Raw genomic sequence first — 21,024 nt, 5'->3', positions numbered from 1 at the left:
AAAAGATGTTTTGGCAATTCACACAAGAGTAAAAAGTGTGACAACCAACCCCGGTCTCCCCTACTTAAAAAATATTTCGATGCTGATTCTTTGGTACTTTGAACTGACTTTTACTTAAGTAAAAGATCTGAGTACTTCTTCCACCACTGGTTATTTAAAATACATTTTTTAATTCATTTAGAAATATTTCACTAACAGATGTCGGAACCAACTGTAGACCCAGTCATGATGATAAATCCAAGCTTGAATTATTAGTTTTTATGTAACACTTTTATTGTTGTACATTTATAATCGTGATGATCACTGCATTTATCAACCCTGAGCAATTCTCACCCACCCACTCCCCTGAGCTGCCCACAGTCCTCAGCCTACTTACTATATGTAGCCTTGTTTGTGTCTTTCACACTCTGTGACAATAAAACACCACAACACTGCTCCTTTTATGAATTCACTCGGTATCAGTACAGAAGTACAGTAGCTGTGTGATAGTTTTAAAACAAGTACTTTGAAACTGGGTTGAGTCTTCCTTTGTTTCTGTGAGAACGGGGCGAACTGTATTTTTTTTAAAACGCGCTACCTGCGTAACACACCTGGATTCCGGAAGTGCCGTGACGTCAGCGGGAGAGGTGTTGGAAGGCATGGCTGAGGAATTCAACACAAAAAAATCCTGCTCGACTTGATTGGTGATCTGCTCGCATATATTCGTGTCGCCAGAGGCAAAGAGCCACAGAGGACTTAAATCTCTTCACACACACACACCTGAGGAGGACTGAGCAGGTGACTGTCAGATTTGTTTACAGGGAAGTTTTTTATTAAGTAGAAAGTTTTTAAAGCTACTCAAAGATGTCTATTTTACCCGACGAGGCGGTTTTTGCTGACTTCAGGAAGCAGTGTTTATCATCAGAGAACTGGGCCAACAAGTATGATAAGCACGGGATACAGGTGTGGGTCGAGGTGTCTCCTAAAAATAAAGGCAACAACGTCCCTAAAGTGCACAAGATCAGGGTAAGTACATATTAACTTCTCTCTGTTAGGACCTCAGTGTCTCTGGGCTGTGAACCTGACATCACACTCATGTGTTGCAGTGTAAGATGACCATCAAAGATGTCTCAGCCGCCACCATGTACGACGTCCTTCACGACGGCCAGTACCGTAAGAAGTGGGACCCCGCCATGTTGGAAAGTTATGACATTGCCCGGCTCTCTGCTAACGCTGATGTGGGCTACTATGCATGTGAGCACTGATCTCTGTTCAACCTTCTCACATTTACCTGTGTGTTAGTGTCTCACCTGAAACCTCCACCTGACTCAGTTTCACCTGTTACACACCAGGAGTGCAGATTAAGAGTTTGGTTTTTATTTATCTATTATTTAAAATACATTTTATGGATAAACAGCATGAAAATAAAACAAATGTTAACATATAATGCCAGGGGCCGAAAATAAATCTTACATCAGCTCATTAAACGTTACACAAGGTGCACATGTTCTTATTTTTAGAGTATAAAATTGACTTAATCAACTGTTAAGGTTAATTTTCAGAAATGAAAATGGAAGGTTTATGATTGGAAAATTTGTATATGAGATTTTGCAAGTAATAGAATCAAGTAAATGACATAGTATTGATTGGGTTTGGTAGAAGGGTGAGTAAAAACACCTAACAATACATTTTCACAAGAAAGGGAAAATTCAAAATCAAAATACAGGAGTATCAATGAAAATAGATGGCATAAATATTCTGGAGTCAGTTGACAAAATGAATGGACAGTTCTGCATATTGAGCACTTTAACTTTTAGTACTTCAAATATATTTTGATGCTGATCTTTTGGTACTTGAGTAAGATTATGAATGCAGAGATTTAACTTGTAACAGTGTCGTTTTACTTTGTGGTATTACTACTTTGGGTATTTACAATCAATTTTTTTGAAATGTTAAAACATATATTTGCAAGTAACTGAATCAAACTGATGACATAGTATTAATTTGTTTTGGTAGATTGCATTTTTATAAGAAAGGGAAAATTCAAAATCAGTATACGAGGAAATAAAAGAACAGACATCTTGCCAAAAAATACAGGAGTGGAGACAAGATTAAAATAGATGGCATGAATCTTCTGGAATCAGTTGATAAAATAAGCAATCCACAACAATTTCCTCTTGAAAGATTTCCCTTTATACCAGTGGCAAACCTCAAACCTTTTAAATTAAAATATAATGGGAAAATCGTCCCAATATCTAAGACTAGAGCATTTATGAGTATGGTGGAGAGCATTAGAGTAAGTCTTGGGACCTACTTCCATACTGCAGCCATAGACATACAACACACAACATATAGACGAATCAACATTATACCCAATGTAACTATAAGAATATGTTAAAAAAAATACCTCCACAGAAATGCAAATCAGCAAATTGTCATAACCCAATGCCAGTACTGGCTTCATCTGCTATTGTTTAAAAGCTTTATAGACCGAAGTATGAGTGAATCTCCATCAGAGCGCAGCAGCTGTTTGTCTCTTGTTCATGTTGGTGCCACATGTGCTCGGCCCAGCACTGTTTTATACTGTTTATATGGAAGACTAGTGCTGTTTCAAGGAAGTAAAGCATTAAAATCAGAGCTGATATTCTGATATTTTATTTTGTGACCTAGTTCTTTAGCGTCATGTTCAATACAAGGTGGGGCAAATTCTTTGCAAATGACAGAGTAAAATGCACCTTAATTTGAGCCATAGTAAAATATAAACACTTATTTTCCCATCGGTAGACTTCTGTCCATAATTACACGCTCAAACCAGATTTACTTTATTTAACTGCATCATGCCATCTCCTTTAACTTCCCTGTCTAATACATTAGAATCTCTTTCTTCTCTCGACACGTTTGTGCGCTGCTGAAGCCCTCGGGGATGAAGACTGAGCGCTCTCCTGTTCCACCGGTGTATTTATTGTCATAACAACGGAGCACTTGTTGAGTGTGAGGTTGTGCACAACGAAGAAACCCAAAATAACCAGGTGTTTATGGGGTCTGTTTTTTTTTTTTCTGCAGGGATTTCTCCAAAGCCTCTAACCAACAGAGATGTGGTGACTCTGCGTTCGTGGCAGGTGAACGAGGACGAGTACATCATCATTAACTTCTCAGTCAAACACCCGGTACGACGACCACGCCTCCCCCACACACTCCCACTGTCTTTCAACATTTCTACATTTCTACTCAATTAAACAAGCAAATAATCAACAATGAAAATAACTGTTAGTTGCAGCCGTAGTTTTAACCAAATTGCATGACATGTCCGTGTTTTTTGGGTAAATTAGTTTTTCTCATTGCTCTCCAAACTGTTTTTATTCCACTCCAGAAATACCCTCCTCACAACAGAATTGTGCGGGCCGTCTCCATCCTCACTGGCTATTTAATCAAGCCCATCGGACCAAACAGCTGCTCCTTCACATACCTTTCACAAGCTGACCCCAAAGGTAAGACCAACACTATATTTTCCAAACTGAGAGTTCCTGCTGAACATTTTTGGAGCTCTAACATTCATGTCTTTGCTCCAGGTTCTCTTCCAAAGTGGGCAGTGAACTACGCTTCCCAACTCCTCGCTCCAAAGGTGCGTACCGTAACGTGTCGCAAACTCTTTTCAGTAAAGGTTGTGTTTACTTGTAGTCAACAAGGTGATAAGGTTAAAAATACACGAGGGCGTGTGTCCGGCAGGCAATTAAAAAGCGTGTAATAGGTGTGTGTGTGCATAATGGAGTGAGGGTTTCATGTGTCTTAAAGGACAATGGTAACCATAGAAACCCAATTTAAGGGCCTGTCCTGGTGAGTTTGCTGACAAAGGAGTATCTCAGCCTGAGTTGTCGCTCTCTCTCGGCAGAACTCGTTCCCCAGGTTTCATATGCTCCGCTGACTGAAACTATTTAGAGCAACGTGTGTGAGTGTGAGAAGCCGCCATTCAGGCTTGAGCCTTTAAACTAAACCAAAACATTGACCTTCATTTCCTACTCACAGTACGGAGCCCTAAAAGGTTTTATTTACTAATATCAAATAAGAATTGACAGCCAAATATTACTCGTGAAATATTTATACAAAATGATTCAAGAATTCATTTTAACTTTTTAAACAAGAGTTTGCCTCTTTTAATAGGAAATGGGTGCACACAACATACTGATAGTCAATTAAAAATGAATTCATAACTTTTTGTGTAGGCCCAGTTGAACATTGCTATAATAATGTGTGGTTATAACCAATCCGACGGCACACCTGGATTTGCATCACTGCACACCAGTGTACCGCGGCACACCATTTGAGAGCCACTGTCGCAAGGGAACAAGTTTGTTATCTGTGCTTTAGTTAGCCCTTTATCTTGCATGCATACGTTGTTATCTTGTTCGCACAAGATAATAAGTTGTGCTCACAAGGTGAAAAAAATACCACGTTATGGGAATCTGGGGGCTCCACGTGACAGTGAATCTTTAAATTAAAATCTTCATAAGGCAATATAACACATATCTCTGGGCTGACTTATTGGTGAACGTTCAAACTGGAAATGAAAATAATTTAATCCTTAATTGTAGGTCACTTTAAATCATTTTGAGGCTTGCTTGCTTTAATTTGAGTGACTGGAGCAGGGCTGCAACTAATGACAAATCATTGTGGATTAATGTGGTTATTATTTTCTCGATTATCATTTTATCTATCAAGTGTTCAAAATGGTGGAAAACCATTTCCTTGAGACCAAGGTGATGTCTTCCAGTTGCTTGTTTTGTCCGACCAACAGTTCAAAACCTCCAGATATTCAGTTTACTGTCACAGAACGCTGAGAAAACCAACATACTTTTACAGCTGCGGGGCTAAAACCTTTTTATTTAAGTATTTTTGCGCATGGAACCCTGTAGATTGATTTTAATATAGTTGCCCATTGAATTTTCTGCTGATTGACTAATCAATTAGCCGGCAAATCTTTTCACCTCTAAACTACAGAATTACTGACGGCAGATAAAACACTGTTATGTAAGTGAACTGTGTCATATTTAAGAGAGGAGGGGTCCTTTATTGTTTGACCTTTTGGTTGGAGGAAAAAAAAGGCTGTTCAAGGTTGTTGCCTAATTCAGTCAAAGCTGCAGTTTGGTTTGATGAAGCAAACTTATGTTCAGTTTATATGCCTTTTAATTTAGTCTTTAATGGTTTAACCCTTTGAAACCTAAAGAAATTGGCTTGATATCTTGTGATAATATGGGAAGAAAGCAATGAGCAACAAAATAAGAAATTACACAAAAAAATGGCAAGAAACTAGTAGAAAGAGAAAATTAAAAACAAGAAAATTAGTTAAAAAAAAATAAAATAATAATAATATAAATAATTTTCTAAATCTATAATTTTTTTTTGCAATTTGTGAGCCATTTTTCCCCCCACACAATTGGCTCAAAGGTTTAAATACTTGCAAAAGGCATCTAAAAGCAGCACAAGAAAAGTGATGTCGCCCCAGGTTTCAAAGGTTTAAATATGACTTTACTATTAATTTTAATCTTTTCGTGTGTGTTACATTTAACACATAATCGCAGACTGTCAGAGCTGTAAATAGTGAGACTTGTGTAACTGCCTGCCACGTAACCTGTTACGTAGTATTTTGTGACCAGCTTTATCTCCAGCTTTGTTGACTGAGAATGAAGGTGCGGTATGTTGGACTGCAGCCCTCTGATAATGGTTTCCTCTCTTGAACCGCTCCTTCCAGGTGATGAAGTGTGTACACAAGGCAGGACAGAACTACCCAGAGTGGAAAGAGAAGAACTCTCCTGACCTGAAGCCCTGGCTGTACCCAGAGCAGAACACATTGCCCATGATGGACCCTGCCGAACTGTCGATACAGAGAGGCGACTCGCTAGAAAATTTGGACGAGAGCTCAAAGATGGAAGTTCAGCAGGACGGCGAGGACAGCAGTTAAATCTTATCCGAGTGATGAGTGCGGCAGAGAGATCAGGAGACAGACTGTATATACTCACAAATTCAATAAGACTTGAAACCTCTGACTCTCTGTGATGTCGCCCTGATGCTCATGAATATTTATCCAGTTTTCCAAATCAGTGCCTTTTGGGATGAGCAAGAGCATGAAGTGTTTACAGCTGTCTTTGCAGACGGAAATGAGCACAGATCAAGTTGCCATTCACCTCAGTCCGTGTTGAACTAAGCTAAACATCTCTCCAGTGTTTGCCACCAGGCTTTTAAAACGTTTTTTGGGAACACTTATTCGGATAGTCCACCGACAGATAGTTTATGGAATATCTAACAGTATTTGGAACAATTCATGACATATTCTCAAAATAATTTAATGGGATTTGAACTAGTCACGAAATCTATGCTGCATAGGTCGAGTGACTAGCGTAAGTTCAACTATATTATTCTGAGAACATGGCATGCGCCTCCAGTGTGCCAAGTAGGCAGAGTCTGCACGCGATAGTTATCGTAGCCGGCAGATACGCCATACACGCTGCTAAATTGCAGCAGCAAGAGCAGCGTTTAAGTCACCATGACCACATGGACCAAACAAGCACAAGTCAAGCTAGATTGATAAGACAAAGAACTGATGAATGTTGTGTCTTACTTAAAATCATATTGTGAACATCACTGTCCATGCAGGCAATTATTTGGCAACTATGAAAGCTACCACGTCTTGTGCGCTAGCGTTGTTTGTCCTGTCTGGTGACACTTACGTAGTGGCGGCCACTGGCTGACAGATTACACTCCGTTTAAACAGCTTTCCTGGCCCTTGCTATTCCAATGGCGCAGGCCCATTCTATAGACAATCTATTAAACATCTACAGAATAAGTTGAAACGGTTCAATCAAATCTCAACCTAAAAAACTGTCAAAATGTTACCAATACTCTGCAGACTATCCGAACTAAGTGTTGCCCGTTGTCCAAGTACAGGCTTGGAGGTGTCAGGTTTAAATGTGTCACAGTTACAGCACTACATTTACGATGGGCCCTCCATCAGGATGTTGTTTTAGTTGCAGCTATGTAACATACGCACATTTTAAATGAAGAAATTAAGCATAGTTTTCGACTTTGCCTTTACAAGTGACTGTGAATAGTTAAAAGTAGAGTGAAGTGAAATTATTATTTTCTTTGTTGAATGTCAGCAAAATTTTTTACATCTTAACACTTAAAAAAAGTCATTTTTATTTGTTAAATTACATTATAATATGGCTAGTTGCAGTTAAAACATCCTGGGATACTATGAAGTCTACTATGGTAAACAGTTCTGGGCGTCGACCTTGAATCTGTTTTTCAGAAACGCAAATTTTAGTTTAATACAAAGACAAAAGAAACTTCAGTCACTATATTTGCTTCTAATTTTTGGATTTAAATGTGAAGATTTTACTCATGTTACTGCTAACCCTTGGGTAATTTAAGTTAGTCATGATTAGTAAGCAACTATGCTGTTTGTATTCTCTGTGTAAAACAGGAAGTCAGTTTGAAGGTTCGTTGTGTTCATTCAGATGTTGTGCAATCAAAGGGTTAAGCAATGCAATTCTTATAAGTTATACAGACCCTGAACTTGTATTGGCACTCAAGAAGGAGATCAACTGTCGATCCCTGAGGATGGAAATCTAGTGAGGTTGTATTTACATGTAAACTGTACATAGTAAGTTTTGTCATTTGAATATCTCTTTACCTGAAGGATTAGAACAACCAAAAAATGTTTTATTTATTTATTTGAAGTTTCTTTAAGCTCAGGTGAAGTCATAGTGGGTGGAGAAAAGACCCGGGAATGAAGCCCTTCAGGCGGAGCTATTTTGTTTTTTCTTCTTAAGATAATTTCATGTTAAGAATGTTCATGGTCATGACTTTTTAAATAAACCTCACAAGGTTGATGTGCTTTGGTAATCCCTGTCGTTGACTGCATTCCTTTCAAGATGACAATCGGTCTCAGGAGAAACCAACATACAAAGTTGAGCAAGTTTGAAAACAGGGCAAACTGGTTCGTTTCCAGATGGTTCTGGCTCTTCAAGTACAAAGGCAAAAGGTTACTGGGGTTTAAAACTTTATTTCTTTTACCATGTCAATGTCATGTTCATTAAAATTCTGAAAAACACTTGAAGATCAGTAAGTTCATCTGATGGACAAGTTATGTGTATGAAAACTATTAGTGTACAAAAGAATAAGACAGTGTTCAGGTGCAACAGGCGGCGATTTGCACACAAACAAAAGCTTTATACGAGCATACTGCAGTAACATCCAGAGGCATTCAATTGTTTTCTATAAATGTTTGAAAGTGTGCAGATTCACTTTTTGTCCAAAGCTTGTATCAGCTGATTTTACTGATTAGCACGCCTTGAACCACAGAGGCAAAAAAGATAAAAGTACCTGACAGTCTTCAGCTGGAATAAAGTCCTGCCAACATCAGGGTCTCAACTGCACACAGATAAACAGCATGTAATGTGCTGTTATCATGCACTGTAACTGCATGTTAGAAGTTATACTTGTCAACAGTTTGGCCCCTCAAATATACAATTCATACATAAAATATCATTCAGCCCATAAGCAGGTCATTTAAAACCTATAATGTATGAAACATGAACATGATTGATAATATTTAAAGGGGCTCTATGCAAAATTCAGAGTGCATGAGTTGTCTGGACACGGTTCTCAACATGGAGGTGTCTAGCAGCTAACGATGCTAACAACAGCAACAGTGCTGACAGAGCTGACATATTTAACCAGGGACAAACCTATATGTGTAGACGAACCTAGTTTATCACAACAAACCACAGAGAAGCTCGGATTACAAACTGCCGATCCATCTCACGCTCCGTTCTACCCTCACTAGTGAACAAGATCCCGAGATACTTTAACTCACTCCCAACCTGAAGGGGGCAATCCACCGTTTTCTGGCAGACAACCATGGCCGCAGACTTGAAGGTGCTGACTCAGGTGCTCAGCAGCACCTTCACTATATATTTACATAGTAAATAGTGGTTTGCTACTATATTAATGCTCTGAATGTCACGCACATGCTCGGTCCATAACAGCAGTCACTGAAATATATTTACACAACTTGATATTCCCTAAACAACTTTTTTGTTAAATATTTTAAAAACTGGATGTACAGTTTATTCACAGTGATTCTTAGAACAGTGATATTTACCAGAAGTCTTGCACTATCATTTGCTCTTACAATACATGAGGCCCTGCTGTCTGTGTACCATGTGTGTCAGTGTGTACTGAGGTCCAAGTCATAAGTACATTTGTTACATGTACATACACCCAGTTGCCAGTTAATCAATGTAAGAAATACACAAACAGTGATATGTTGCTGAAAGTTTTAGGAAAACACCTTGAGTTTAAATGATTCTATCAAACATTATACCTTTTCATGATTGTAGGATTTACTATCGGCTGACTTATTGCATTAGTTTTAGCTTGGCGTACCTAATTGACTAACAACTCAACGTATGTGTCTTAACTTTATAGCAGTATCATCAAGGCAAATGTGTACAGTAGACACAAGTGCTACTCTGTACTCGATATGTCTAGTAGAAACATCCAATTACAGGGCATGAGGAAAAGCGAAGATAAAACGATTACGTTGGGTCTGTAAATGTTAAAGCTTGACTGGAAAAATATGCATCAGTTCCATAATTTATAACGTGAAATGTCTATATTAAGCTCCTGTTTGTACTATGACTGCCTCCACTTCCTGTGAACACATCCTGATGGAGTAGAAATCATGTATCACAGTAGACCAGGGAGCGCTCAGATATCTGGGTGAGATGAGTATATAACAGAGTATATGTTGCCCTTACATGGAGGACTTTGAATCAGGCTGTTAGTCATGCATCAGTCATCTTGAAGCTGAGACAGAATGGAGGCCAGAGTCTGTAGGAGGGTAATGACGTGCAGTGACGCGGCTGTCCAACTCTTTCTCTCTCTGCTGCCACCTAATGTACGGTCCTCTCCTTCTGTCTTTGGTAATCTGATAGAAGAACACACAGAGAACACCACTGTAGTACTGAAAGGTAATTTAATTATCAGACCTCCTACCAGTATGATTAAATTCTGTCACTCCAAAGCATGTCTTTTTGTTGTTGAAGACGTGCAGTGAGATCAGACAGATAGTTATCTCAGCGACAGCATGTGGGTACTGTAACATGCTGGCAGCGAGGTGCTGACAAGCTTCAAATTCTTGAGGTTTGTTCCCTCAGAACGAGATATGTTCTTTACAAAAGCCTTTTTCACACATTAATTTTTCACTGTCATTCTGATAAGGCATGTAACACATCACATATGACGTATACTGTAGTATGAGCACACTGGGGGATGATAAAAGGCATGCTCTATCATGCCCAAAGTGAGTTAGGTTCTACTTTACTTACTAAATCTAAAGGGGTAGTACGCAGGATTTAGTGGCATCTAGCAGTGAAGTTGCAGACTGCAAACAACTGAACACCCCTTGGTTCACCCCTCCCTTTCCAAGTGCGTAGAGAACTTGCAGAGGCCATCAGGTAACGTAAAACCACAGAGGCCCTCTCCAGAGTCATTGTTTGGGTTGTCCGTTCTGGGCTACTGTAGAAACAAGGCAGTGAAATCTGGTGGGCTCACAATGTGCAGATATGAAGGACTCATTCAAGGCTAAAGAAAACACAACAACTCTTAGCTTCTGAGGTCTGTACTATGATGCCAGTTCATCTTACCCAGAATATCTTTTCATTATCTGCCTTGACTAACGCGTCACATTGGCCGTCTGGATAACTGGTACTACAAAGCTGGTTATCAACTAGTTCAGTCAACTCTGGGTTTCCTATCCAGCCACGAGCACGTTCATGTGAAAGCAGGTGTTAATTATGAGCAACATCATCAGGACCATGAATGAAGTACACTGCTTCATATCATATGATATGAAACGGTACCGAAAGTGTCTGACAAGGGATGTACAGGGGACATGGGACGCAACCGATACTCTGTAATGTTATAATGGAAAATGTAATTGCATTCATAATAACTGGATCCAATTAAAAGTGTCTGGATTACTCTTCTAATAAAATATTATCTTCGTTATTCAAGTTATCATCACACAGGTGTCTCATTATTTTAAGTTGCAGTGATGGAATCAGAGTGTAAAACAGCAACACTATCACTGCAGACTAAAATCCTGCGAAAATAATGTGTTCAGTGTTGTTAATGATCTCTGTGTTTGTTAGAAGCTCTGTTTTAAAACCAGTGGAAATAGAGCCCTGGAACAATGAAATGATTCTGCTGACCTCAAACAACATATAGGCTAACCTTTTTTACCTGAGACTCTGCTCCAGAGCAGGTTATCTTACCCAGAGTTAACCCTGAAGTTACCTCGCTAACTTCAAATCCTGCTCCGTACTACAGGCCTCTGGTGAATATACACTAATGAAAACATAATTATGAATATCAAGTTACATTTCTGCCAATCGATCTACGTTATGCATTCACATGGATTCAGGCAGACGAATAACATCTTCTCGATGGCACGGGAAAAACAAACCAAGAGTCCAACGGAATGGCAGGACGGCAAAACAAAACACACAAGACAATATGTTGCGATGGTGATGTCGTATTGTTTACAAAGAATGGAATAAAATATATTAAATGAAATCTTTTTTTTTTTTTGTCTACAATTTTATGTAATTCTTCTAGTAATGTCCAGTGACTGTCCAGATCACCCATATTTCTCCTCGTGTGATGGACATACGTAAAATCTGGTTATAAATTCTGTCACAGTGGACGCCAAAAAATGACAGTACTTTAACTCTGGACTTCAATGCCTTCTAGGGTTACCAGTATTCTCTGTCCGCCTCACCTGATTTTACCACCTGCTCTTATCCACTACACAGTCCAAAAGTGGCTCACAGATCCATTCTAAATGGACCGCAAGTGACTCGCAAACGCGTCAAGTTTCTAAAAAACACACTTTATAATGAAGTGCGGTAAATTTCTGGCACAGAGCTTTAACACTGAAGTGCCGTTTCCTGCTGTAGAGTGAGTGAGAGAGCGGACAGCTTATCAGAGACAGCAAACTAGCTCGATGACATGGCCAAACACAAGTATGACACTGAATATATCAAACTGTGTGGACACTGAGCTAATGACCAGTTGGGAACCACTGCACTAAGGTAAGATCTGGTTTGCTGTCTTCCATCTGCTTGAATCTATGTGAATGCAGCATAAATTGTACACACTGATCCTTTGACAACCTATGTTTTCTGATGCTGTTAAAGGTCTGTTTGCCTCAGTAGACATTTTTAAACAAAGCCAGAAAGCAGGGCTACATTTTAAATCATAATCTGTCCAGAAACACAAAAGGCTAATTTTACACATACACCTCAAACACCTCAGTTCCTGTACATTAATTTATCTGTTATTTATGGTAACAAGATACTGATTAGGCCATTAAAGACAAACTGTGTAGTCAATCAAGTCAATCAATAATGCTAAATACTAAAATAAAAAGAATGTAAATTGCATTCACAGACAGTGGATATTGATAAGCCATTAAGCACCATTAGTACAAATGTATTATTACAGTTATAATCTGACAGGTATTTTCTGTTTGTTTTTACCATCATGAATAATTTCTTTCATCCTAATTCCTCTCCACTGTAATGTGTTAGATGTCATGTGTTCCAAGGCTTCATTTTGTTACTCAGAAAACATCTGAAAAGGACTCTAATTTACAAAGACTCTTAACACTTGATTGTTTGTGGCTTTTTTTTTTGTTAAACTGTACATCTTTAACAATTCTGTCTGGAACTCTTGTTCGATTATGCAATCTTCGTTTTTATCTTTACAGGGGAAGTATCTTCATCAGACATTTATGGCTTCTAACCTCTCCTGCACAATGTTTTAAATTTTAATTTCCTTTTCCTGTATTTTCTGTACTTGTATGTGCAAATAAACTAAACTAAATTTGTTTCCTCCAGTGCCAAAAATACTACATTAATAAAAAATTGCTCTGTAATATTTTTGATTTCTATATACAGAAATCTCCCGAAGTATCTTCACAATGAGCAAGACCAAAATTGTTTTACCTACATGAATGAACATTTCTAGTTCCACTGTAAAGCAAATGGTATAGCAGATATTAAATCTGGAGTATGGAGTTACATGACTAAAAGATTGTTGTCATTCTCTGGATATGATTTTGTAGCGTCAGACTTACTGTAAGGAAAGAAGCGGACCCTCATCAGTATTTCTCGTGCCGTCTTCAGAATCTCTACAGCCTAAAGAGAAAGAAGAAATTAACTTACTACAATACAATAAAACAGCGTTCACCTATAAAAACTGCAACATTGGGCTCATCTCATTAAGACACCATATACATTCAGTAAAAATGTAAGTATTAAAATATGTAACAGGCATGTTCTAAAATAAAGGCCCGTTACACAGAGATGTTTTTCAACATATTCCAACTACAGTGAAGACGTACTGTAGGTACTGAATAATATGATGATTAAAATCTTCGTGGCTCTCAGCATGAGAGTTGTGCTCTGACTCACTCTTGAGTGCTCTATGTCCTGGAAATCAACCTCATTCACAGACAGAACCTGGTCTCCCTCTTGCAGCCCTGCTCTGTGGGCATCTGAGTCTGGGACCACCTGCCAACACAACACATCACACACATGCACAGAGATTAGAAATCACAATGTGGAAACAGTCAGTCAGCAGCACAACAAGTTCAAGTGCCGGTAAAAGCTGAATGAGTCAGCATGGCTACACACACACACACCTTGGATATGAAGATTCCCAACTGTGACGCCTTGCCTCCACGGATATTGAAGCCCAGCTGTGCTCCTGGAGGTTTCTTCAATACGATGGTACGAGGCAGGAACTGGGTGAGCTCATTGTTGTAGTCAGGGTGATGAACTCGCTAAAAATGCACAAAGAAAAAGAAAAGCTGACGAAGTATGACCAGAATGGTGGCATGGTTTCCATTATGACCCTGTGAGCTTGATTCTTCTTAACACATCTTGACTTACTAACAGCAATCTGGGACATCACATACTAGAGGATTCAAACGTTTCGTATCTTTCCACCGCGGAGAATCAGCAGACAAGGCAGACTGACAAAAAGATCTTAAGGTCCGCTTATGTGTTTTTTGTTGAGCTTTCAACTGCATCACATTGTAGTTCACCTTTGGTTTCAGATTTGAATGCCTTCTTGATCTTTCTTCGCCTGTCAACTGAAACCTGGTCAATGACTTTGACTCGATTTTTACTTTGATAGCCAATTGCTGTTTTGTTTCTGGTGCTGATTGAGTTTCTTGTCCAGAGAAACACATGGGATTTGGACTAAATGGGCTCTTTGTGAAAACACGTATTAGAAACATTAAGAAGGACATTCAAACCACCCCCTACACCCTCTCCCTACCCACTTTGACTCTGTTTCCACATTCATGCGGTTGGTATGCTGCATTAAGTGCCATCCAAAACCAACTAGTAGGGAGTGGCAGTGACCCTGCAACGATGCCGACTTACTGACCACTTGTAACGCCTAATTGTGTTCGTCATGGGACACACTCAGTACAAATAAAGTTCCATACAACTACCCTTTACAAATGTTAACCCCTTTAACTAAGACCGACATTCAATATTGTCCTATAGTCGTTAACATGTTAAAGATCACACTGTATTTAGGATAAAATATCACCTTCTCTAGTCTCTAGAAAACGGTCGCTTTCATTTTAATGTAAAGTGTTGTATATTGTTAGTTACACGAACTGTTGCAAAAAACAAGCAGCCTATAAATATCAGAGTTAGAAACGATAAGCTATTTACAGAAACAAGAAAAGAAATGCCACCAAAGAAGCTCAGGGGTAAGTTTTATTTGTAATTTTTTTTTCTAAAATTGTATCTACTTATTTATTTATCAATATTTTTTTATTTAAGTTATTTCTTCTAATGGCATGAGGATAATAAACAAACATTCAGATAAACAATAGTGGCTCAAACAGATCAGATATCAGGGCCATAAATACACAGAGAACAACAAACAGGTTTAAGCTACATTTTTCACTATAATTATGGAAAGTTTCAACAGTTCCTTTTTCGGTTGTAGAGAGGGAAGTTTGTCCCAAAGCTTGCCGCTATATTTATACTCAACACTTCAATGAATTGTATTTCTTAAAATGCTGAGGCTGAAGTTAGGATTTTAGAAACAAGTCCTGTTTCTCCTCTGAGGCCAGAAAAAGACTGGTTGCAACTACATTTCATCCAGTTCTGGATTATGGTGATTTGTCGTACATGAATGCATCTGCACATTGTTTGCACATTAGATACTGCATATCATAGTGCACTGAGATTTGTTAGAAATTGTAAAGCCCTCACTCATCACTGTACGATTTATTCCAGGGCTGGTTGGCCATCTTTGACCTTTCATAGGCTCAGTTACTGATATTTGTTCAGTTGCAAAGCCAAATTGGGAAAACTCCCGTAATAGATTTTCACGTTGATTAAACAGAGATCTGATTGTAGCTACAGTCTGAGATCTCAAGATTTAGTTTTGCTGTCTGTTCCTAGTGCATGGACATGCTCTGCTCCTGTCGCTTGGAACAACCTTCAAAAAGATTTGAAACTAGGTGAACTGGTCTTTTTACCAGACTTTAAAGCTCTCAAGAGTACAAGGATGAATGAGTCGGTTGGGTCTTGTCATTGTGCGTAGGTGTTTTAATATTTTTACATGTTACTGTATATCTTCTATGTTTTTATTGTGCAGTTGTTTGGCTGTGACTTTTTGTGTGCTGCTGTCTTGGCCAGGTCTCCCTTGTAAAAGAGATTGCTGATCTCAACGGGACTTACCTGGTTAAATATGGGTTCAATAAAATCGAATAAAATTCAGCTGTAAAGGAGATTACAAACAGAGTTACACTGTGACGGCGTGGAAGTAAGGAGGGTCCGACTTGGGAAAGGCCCATGATCTCACCCCCAGTTATCATGCCCTGATAGCATCTGTGCCATCTCCATGACAACTGAGAAATCTCCACCCCCAGATGAAGACCTGAAGATGCAGCTGAAAGCTTTGGAAAAGACAGTTTAACTCTGTGCTCCTTTTTTAATCTGTCAAAGTTATGGAGTTAAACTCAAGTTGGTTCTTCTCATATTTAGCATACCTCCTGTGGAGCTATCCATGCTGGTGGGTTCTCATAAGAAGGCAGGAATACCACCGGGAGCTGGTAGTCATCATAAGGAATCTTCTGATCCATTTGTAATGGCAGCAGCTTTAGCAAAATAAGCACAGTAAGTTACACTTTAATGAAAAGTTATTCCTGAAGATTTGGTGCAATGCTTGTTATAAGAAAACAGGTAACTATCTTCAGGAGTCTGTATCATTACAAATCAACGCTAGATATATAACTTACATTATGTTAATTACAGCATAACAACGAGCAAAGAGACCAAAACATTACACCGTTAGCTCATTTTCACGTTACACGTTTTACAACAAACCTGTCTCCAAAGAGTAAAGCTCCTGATATAATACAAATCCTTAAATTAACGTGAATATACTGAGGTACATTTGGATCAGATGAAAACGATGAATTGAAGTGAATCGTGCTTTAGCGGATAGTGAATAACTTCACACTGCAATATGCAAACAAGACGCTAGTTAACGCTACCGTTAGCTTACTAACGTTAGCTAACTCAGAAACGAGCCTTCGCTCTCTCCATTACACACCTTTAATAAACTAACATTCACTGCTATCATCATGTGAACTATAACGATAGGGACAGTGCATATTCTGAGGATAAAAACACAGAGAGACACCCATAAAATAACGAATTGTCTCACCTGCCAGGCTGAAGCTAGCAACAAGCACTTTTTCTTTTACTAATGGACGCCTGTTTCCCAGTGCACCACCGCCACCTACCGGCACGGAGTAGTTACGCCATCATGCAGTCCACCACAGTGATGGCAGAGAGGTGTACAAAACAGTGTTAGAATAAGTATTCAAAAATGTTTACACAAGTAAAAGTGTACCACAGTGTACAAATACTCTGTTACATGTCTGTGTCATGCATTCAAAATTTTACTTAGGTAATCTATCTGTATCTGTATATACTAACTGCAAAATATCGACACTAATATGTGCAATAATGTAAATTCTGCCACTCAGCCTGTCTGTTTATTATGATATCCTGCTTTTATTCTTTACTGCTTACAATCAATCACTCAGGTGCATTATCAGTATTGTTAAACTGTGCAATATCTATACTTCCATCAGTCACTAATGTAAAATTAGCCATTCAGTCTTTGTCGTTATTATATTCTGCTTCTTTATGATGCTTCTTTATTATATTGCTTTGTGTTTTCATACTGTTTGCTTATTTTCCTGCTCTTGTGTTGTACAGTTTACTTATTTTGAGTACTTTATTTTTTCTTTTGCATTTTTGCTGTAATGCTGCAAATTTCCCTGCTGTGGAACGAATTAAGGATTATTTTATTTAAAAATTAAAAAATATATCCATTTATTAGCATAAAAGTACCAAAAGTAAAAGTACTGATTATGCAGAACGGCCCCTACCAGAATAACACGCACTATAAATATTATATTATTGGATTATATTAATGGTGCATTTATGTGCACATGACTTGGTAAGGATGGGGGTGGGGGGGTGGGGGGGGGGTGGGGGGGTAAATTGTATTTACATTATGTACTAATGGGTAATAACTGTTAATAAAGTCTTAACTTACAATGACAGATCATGATTTATTTGAAATTATCACTTAAATTTAATCTTTATATTTTGCAGGCTAGCTTAATCCATAATAAAACATTGTATTTGATTTATATTTTGTATTAATAATCTGCAAAGTAACTAACTGAAGTTATCAGATAAATGTTGAGGAGTAAAAAGAACAATATTTGCCTCTGCGTGGAGCAGAAATATAAAGTAGCAGAAAGTTGAAATACTCAAGTAAAGTACAAGTACTATAAAACTGTGCTCAAATACAGTTCCTGAGTCCAAACACCTTGGGGAAGGAGGAAGAAGACAGGTGGAGGTAAGTTTGTGCTCACAAAGAAACTATTATTAATACAAGAACAGTTTGCTCATGCCGAGTCTCTCTTTATCCTTTAAACTACACAATTTACTGCTGCAATGAATCATTAATCGATTCATATTCTACTTATATTCACAGGTGGACACCGAGGTGAAACAGCCTGGCGTCCTTCCCAAGAACCATGTGCTCTGCAAACTACAACACAAAGTAACAGTACTAAATACACATGAAATCAATTAACTCAATAAACCTTTTTAAAAAACTGTGTGTTTCATTTAATTTAATACATGCCGAATGTGTGTTTTCAAATTATTTACAATTTACCATTATAATTTATCATTTCATTTATCCTCTTATCATAAAGATAAATGCAACTTGACAGACTATGAAAAAGATAGTTGCATGCAAACACCAAGTGTTGTCAGCTCTGTTACATACATCCCATCTGTGCAGTAAGACATCGCTTATCATGATAATTTCCAGTCTCTTCCAGTCTTGCTGAAACACCTATTGGTACTGACTTTTTTCCTAAAGTTGAAGCGCAGTGTTTTTACAGCAGGACCAGTGAGCGAGTCGTTTTCTTAAGTGCCTCTGTTCAAACAACTCATTTCACTCTAAGTTGAAATGACGTGGAACAATGTGCCTTCTTTAAATAATGTGTTGCAGCGACAACATAATGTCTCCAAACATGAGCTGAAACCTGTTTAAAAAAAACCACAACAGTCCAAGTCAGTATCCTAGGTGGAAAGCTGCAGCACTGACTCTAAATTTTGCTCATAATTTAACTCATAACTGCTCATAAGACTAAAATAGCAGAAACTGAGACGTAATGCGTCTTCTAAATATGACCTTCCCGACTTTCATCTCAGTTTCATATCTGCTACAGTCTCTCATTTACATATTTTTCCAAATTCACCTGAAGCCCCATGTGCCCATTTGGTTATAGCTCATTTCATTACACCATGCAAATGATTTTGCAGTAACCTGATATGTGCACAATCACATTAAAGCCTCGCATGTCTGCAGTAATTGTTCGCTTCATTAAACTGTCGGTTCATGTAATTCAGTTATACTACCAGACTGATTGATGTGAGGAGTGTGCACTGCTTCAACACAAAGCAATACAAAGTAAATCAGAGGTGATGTTCTCTGTAATGGTGCTTTGACGAGGAGGTTTCATGTCTCTGCACGTTTTAAGACCGCGGTTCGACAAAGAAAAACACTACTGACTTGCAGGTATGTAAAGTGCATACCTGACACATTCACAAATCTAAGACAGTATGGAAAACTATGGGGAAATAAGCAGAAATGTAAATCATGCATATTAAATGAACCAAATGCATTTATTGTCCCTCTCCTTAAACAACTTCCAGCTGCAAAGTGGTGCTACAGGAATCTATCTATTACTAAATATAATATGACTATTTTATATTATGTAGGTCTTTCATTTTGACTCTGCAGTAGAAGAAGTACTCGGATCTTTCACTTAAGTAAAAGTAAAAATACCACAATGAAAAAGACTCTGTTACAAGTACTGCACTATTCCAATGTCAAGGATCTTTCAGATTCTATGGAGGACTGAGTCCTTCTGTCAGAGAAATTTCAAGGATGCATGTGTGTACCCACTATTCTTTGCACACGATTTGTTTGAAGTGAAGACGGGGCCTCTTAAATGAAATCTGCGTCAGTGGAGCTCGGCAGGATTTAGATAAATGTGTCATTAATTTGGATTAATATCTCAAGGAGTTTTAATCATACAAGCATGAAAAAAAAAATACTGACAGTTTTTAAATTAAACATGTACAACAGTGATGGCTACTGTAGAAACATGGTGGTGCAACATGGCAGACTCTGTGGATGACGACCCACTTCCTGTGTAGATATAAACAATTCATTCTAAGGTAACAAACACAACAATTATCGTTTTCAGGTAATACAATATAGGTGATGTAATAAGAAAATATTCTCATTGTAGTCTATTCCATTTCTGCCAGCATATCCCTCTATCATAACACACTGGACCTTTAAACCATAGTATTGTGAATTTTTAATGACTTGTAACTAATGTTGTCAAATAAATGTAGTGGAGTAGAAGAATAAAGAGCATAAAACGGAAACACTAAAGGGAAGTACCTCAAAAGTAGCCTTCTAGGTTCCTACCGCCCACCCACCTAGCTTCTTACACTTACCTGTTGTCTGGCTGTCAAGTTATTTGACGTCACTTGAACCCCGAAACTCGCTGTGTCGTTATCATGTCAAAACAACAAAAGCTCTCCGGTGTCCACGCAACTACCACGATACTACTGAGAAGAGTGGACGTGGAGAGAAAGACGTGAAATCAGCGGAAGGAGAGCTCGTTAAGTTAGCTGTTAGCTGTTAGCAGCTAGCTATCGTTACCTCTATAAGCAGCCGTTGGCCGCAACCAACTGCTCGCGGCGGTTGCACTGATTTACATTATGAAGCGTTCACGCTCTATTAAGTGAAAATGAGTATTAGGTGGAGGTGAACCATAACATTGTCATGAGGTGTTCGATGTAATCATGTAAAATGTAGCTTTTGATGAGAAACTTGAATGAGTCAAGCTGTTCGAAGGATATTTTTTTGATGTTTTCACTGCACTATAAAACGGATCTTAGAGAGGGAATAATGGTGTATCATATATACAGTAAAAAGGCTTTTTGCTTATTTTTTTAAAGATGTTTTTCATGTAAAGGAAGGTTACATTAAAGGTTGTTTCATGAATGTGTATTATTGAATTTGTGCTCATTCAAAGGTATTGTATTGAATGACTTATTGACTTATGACCGCCTTCTTTTTTTTTTTTTGCAGCGTAGATTTTTGTGTTTCCTGGTACAAAAGAAGAATAAATAACTACAGAAAAACTGTTGGCAAAATTGTGATTTTAAACATTGGCATCGGTATCGGCCCAGAATTTCAAAATCAGTGCATCCCTAGTTCAATGAGAAACTTAATTTATACATTTTTATTATTATTTTTTACAATGTT

General features: G+C 38.2%; 2 protein-coding genes across 3 annotated transcripts; one reads left to right on the top strand and one right to left on the bottom strand.

Moving 5' to 3' along the window:
- The first annotated feature begins 660 nt into the window (after nt 1–660).
- stard14 (START domain containing 14) lies at nt 661–7,878 on the top strand. The gene is made up of 6 exons (XM_050042028.1): nt 661–1,005; nt 1,086–1,233; nt 3,043–3,146; nt 3,350–3,467; nt 3,549–3,601; nt 5,726–7,878. The coding sequence occupies exons 1-6, from the start codon at nt 844–846 to the stop codon at nt 5,933–5,935; spliced, it is 795 nt and encodes a 264-aa protein (XP_049897985.1). The 5' UTR covers nt 661–843; the 3' UTR covers nt 5,936–7,878.
- Nucleotides 7,879–8,022: 144 nt separating this feature from the next.
- Nucleotides 8,023–20,230, bottom strand: pdzd11 (PDZ domain containing 11). 2 transcript variants are annotated; one of them, XM_050042030.1, is made up of 6 exons: nt 20,208–20,230; nt 16,127–16,234; nt 13,748–13,888; nt 13,518–13,616; nt 13,181–13,241; nt 8,023–9,967 (listed from the first exon to the last, which is right to left on the bottom strand). In XM_050042030.1, the coding sequence occupies exons 2-6, from the start codon at nt 16,217–16,219 to the stop codon at nt 9,933–9,935; spliced, it is 429 nt and encodes a 142-aa protein (XP_049897987.1). In that variant the 5' UTR covers nt 16,220–16,234; nt 20,208–20,230; the 3' UTR covers nt 8,023–9,932. The 2 variants fall into 2 exon arrangements, with proteins under 2 accessions (XP_049897987.1, XP_049897986.1); XM_050042029.1 differs by lacking the exon at nt 20,208–20,230 and adding an exon at nt 16,807–16,877.
- Nucleotides 20,231–21,024: the final 794 nt, after the last annotated feature.

The sequence above is a fragment of the Epinephelus moara genome, chromosome 4, assembly GCF_006386435.1.
Source record: "Epinephelus moara isolate mb chromosome 4, YSFRI_EMoa_1.0, whole genome shotgun sequence".
Taxonomy (NCBI): domain Eukaryota; kingdom Metazoa; phylum Chordata; class Actinopteri; order Perciformes; family Serranidae; genus Epinephelus; species Epinephelus moara.
Note: the sequence above shows the minus strand (reverse complement) of the source record. Positions and strands in the feature narration are given on the sequence as shown.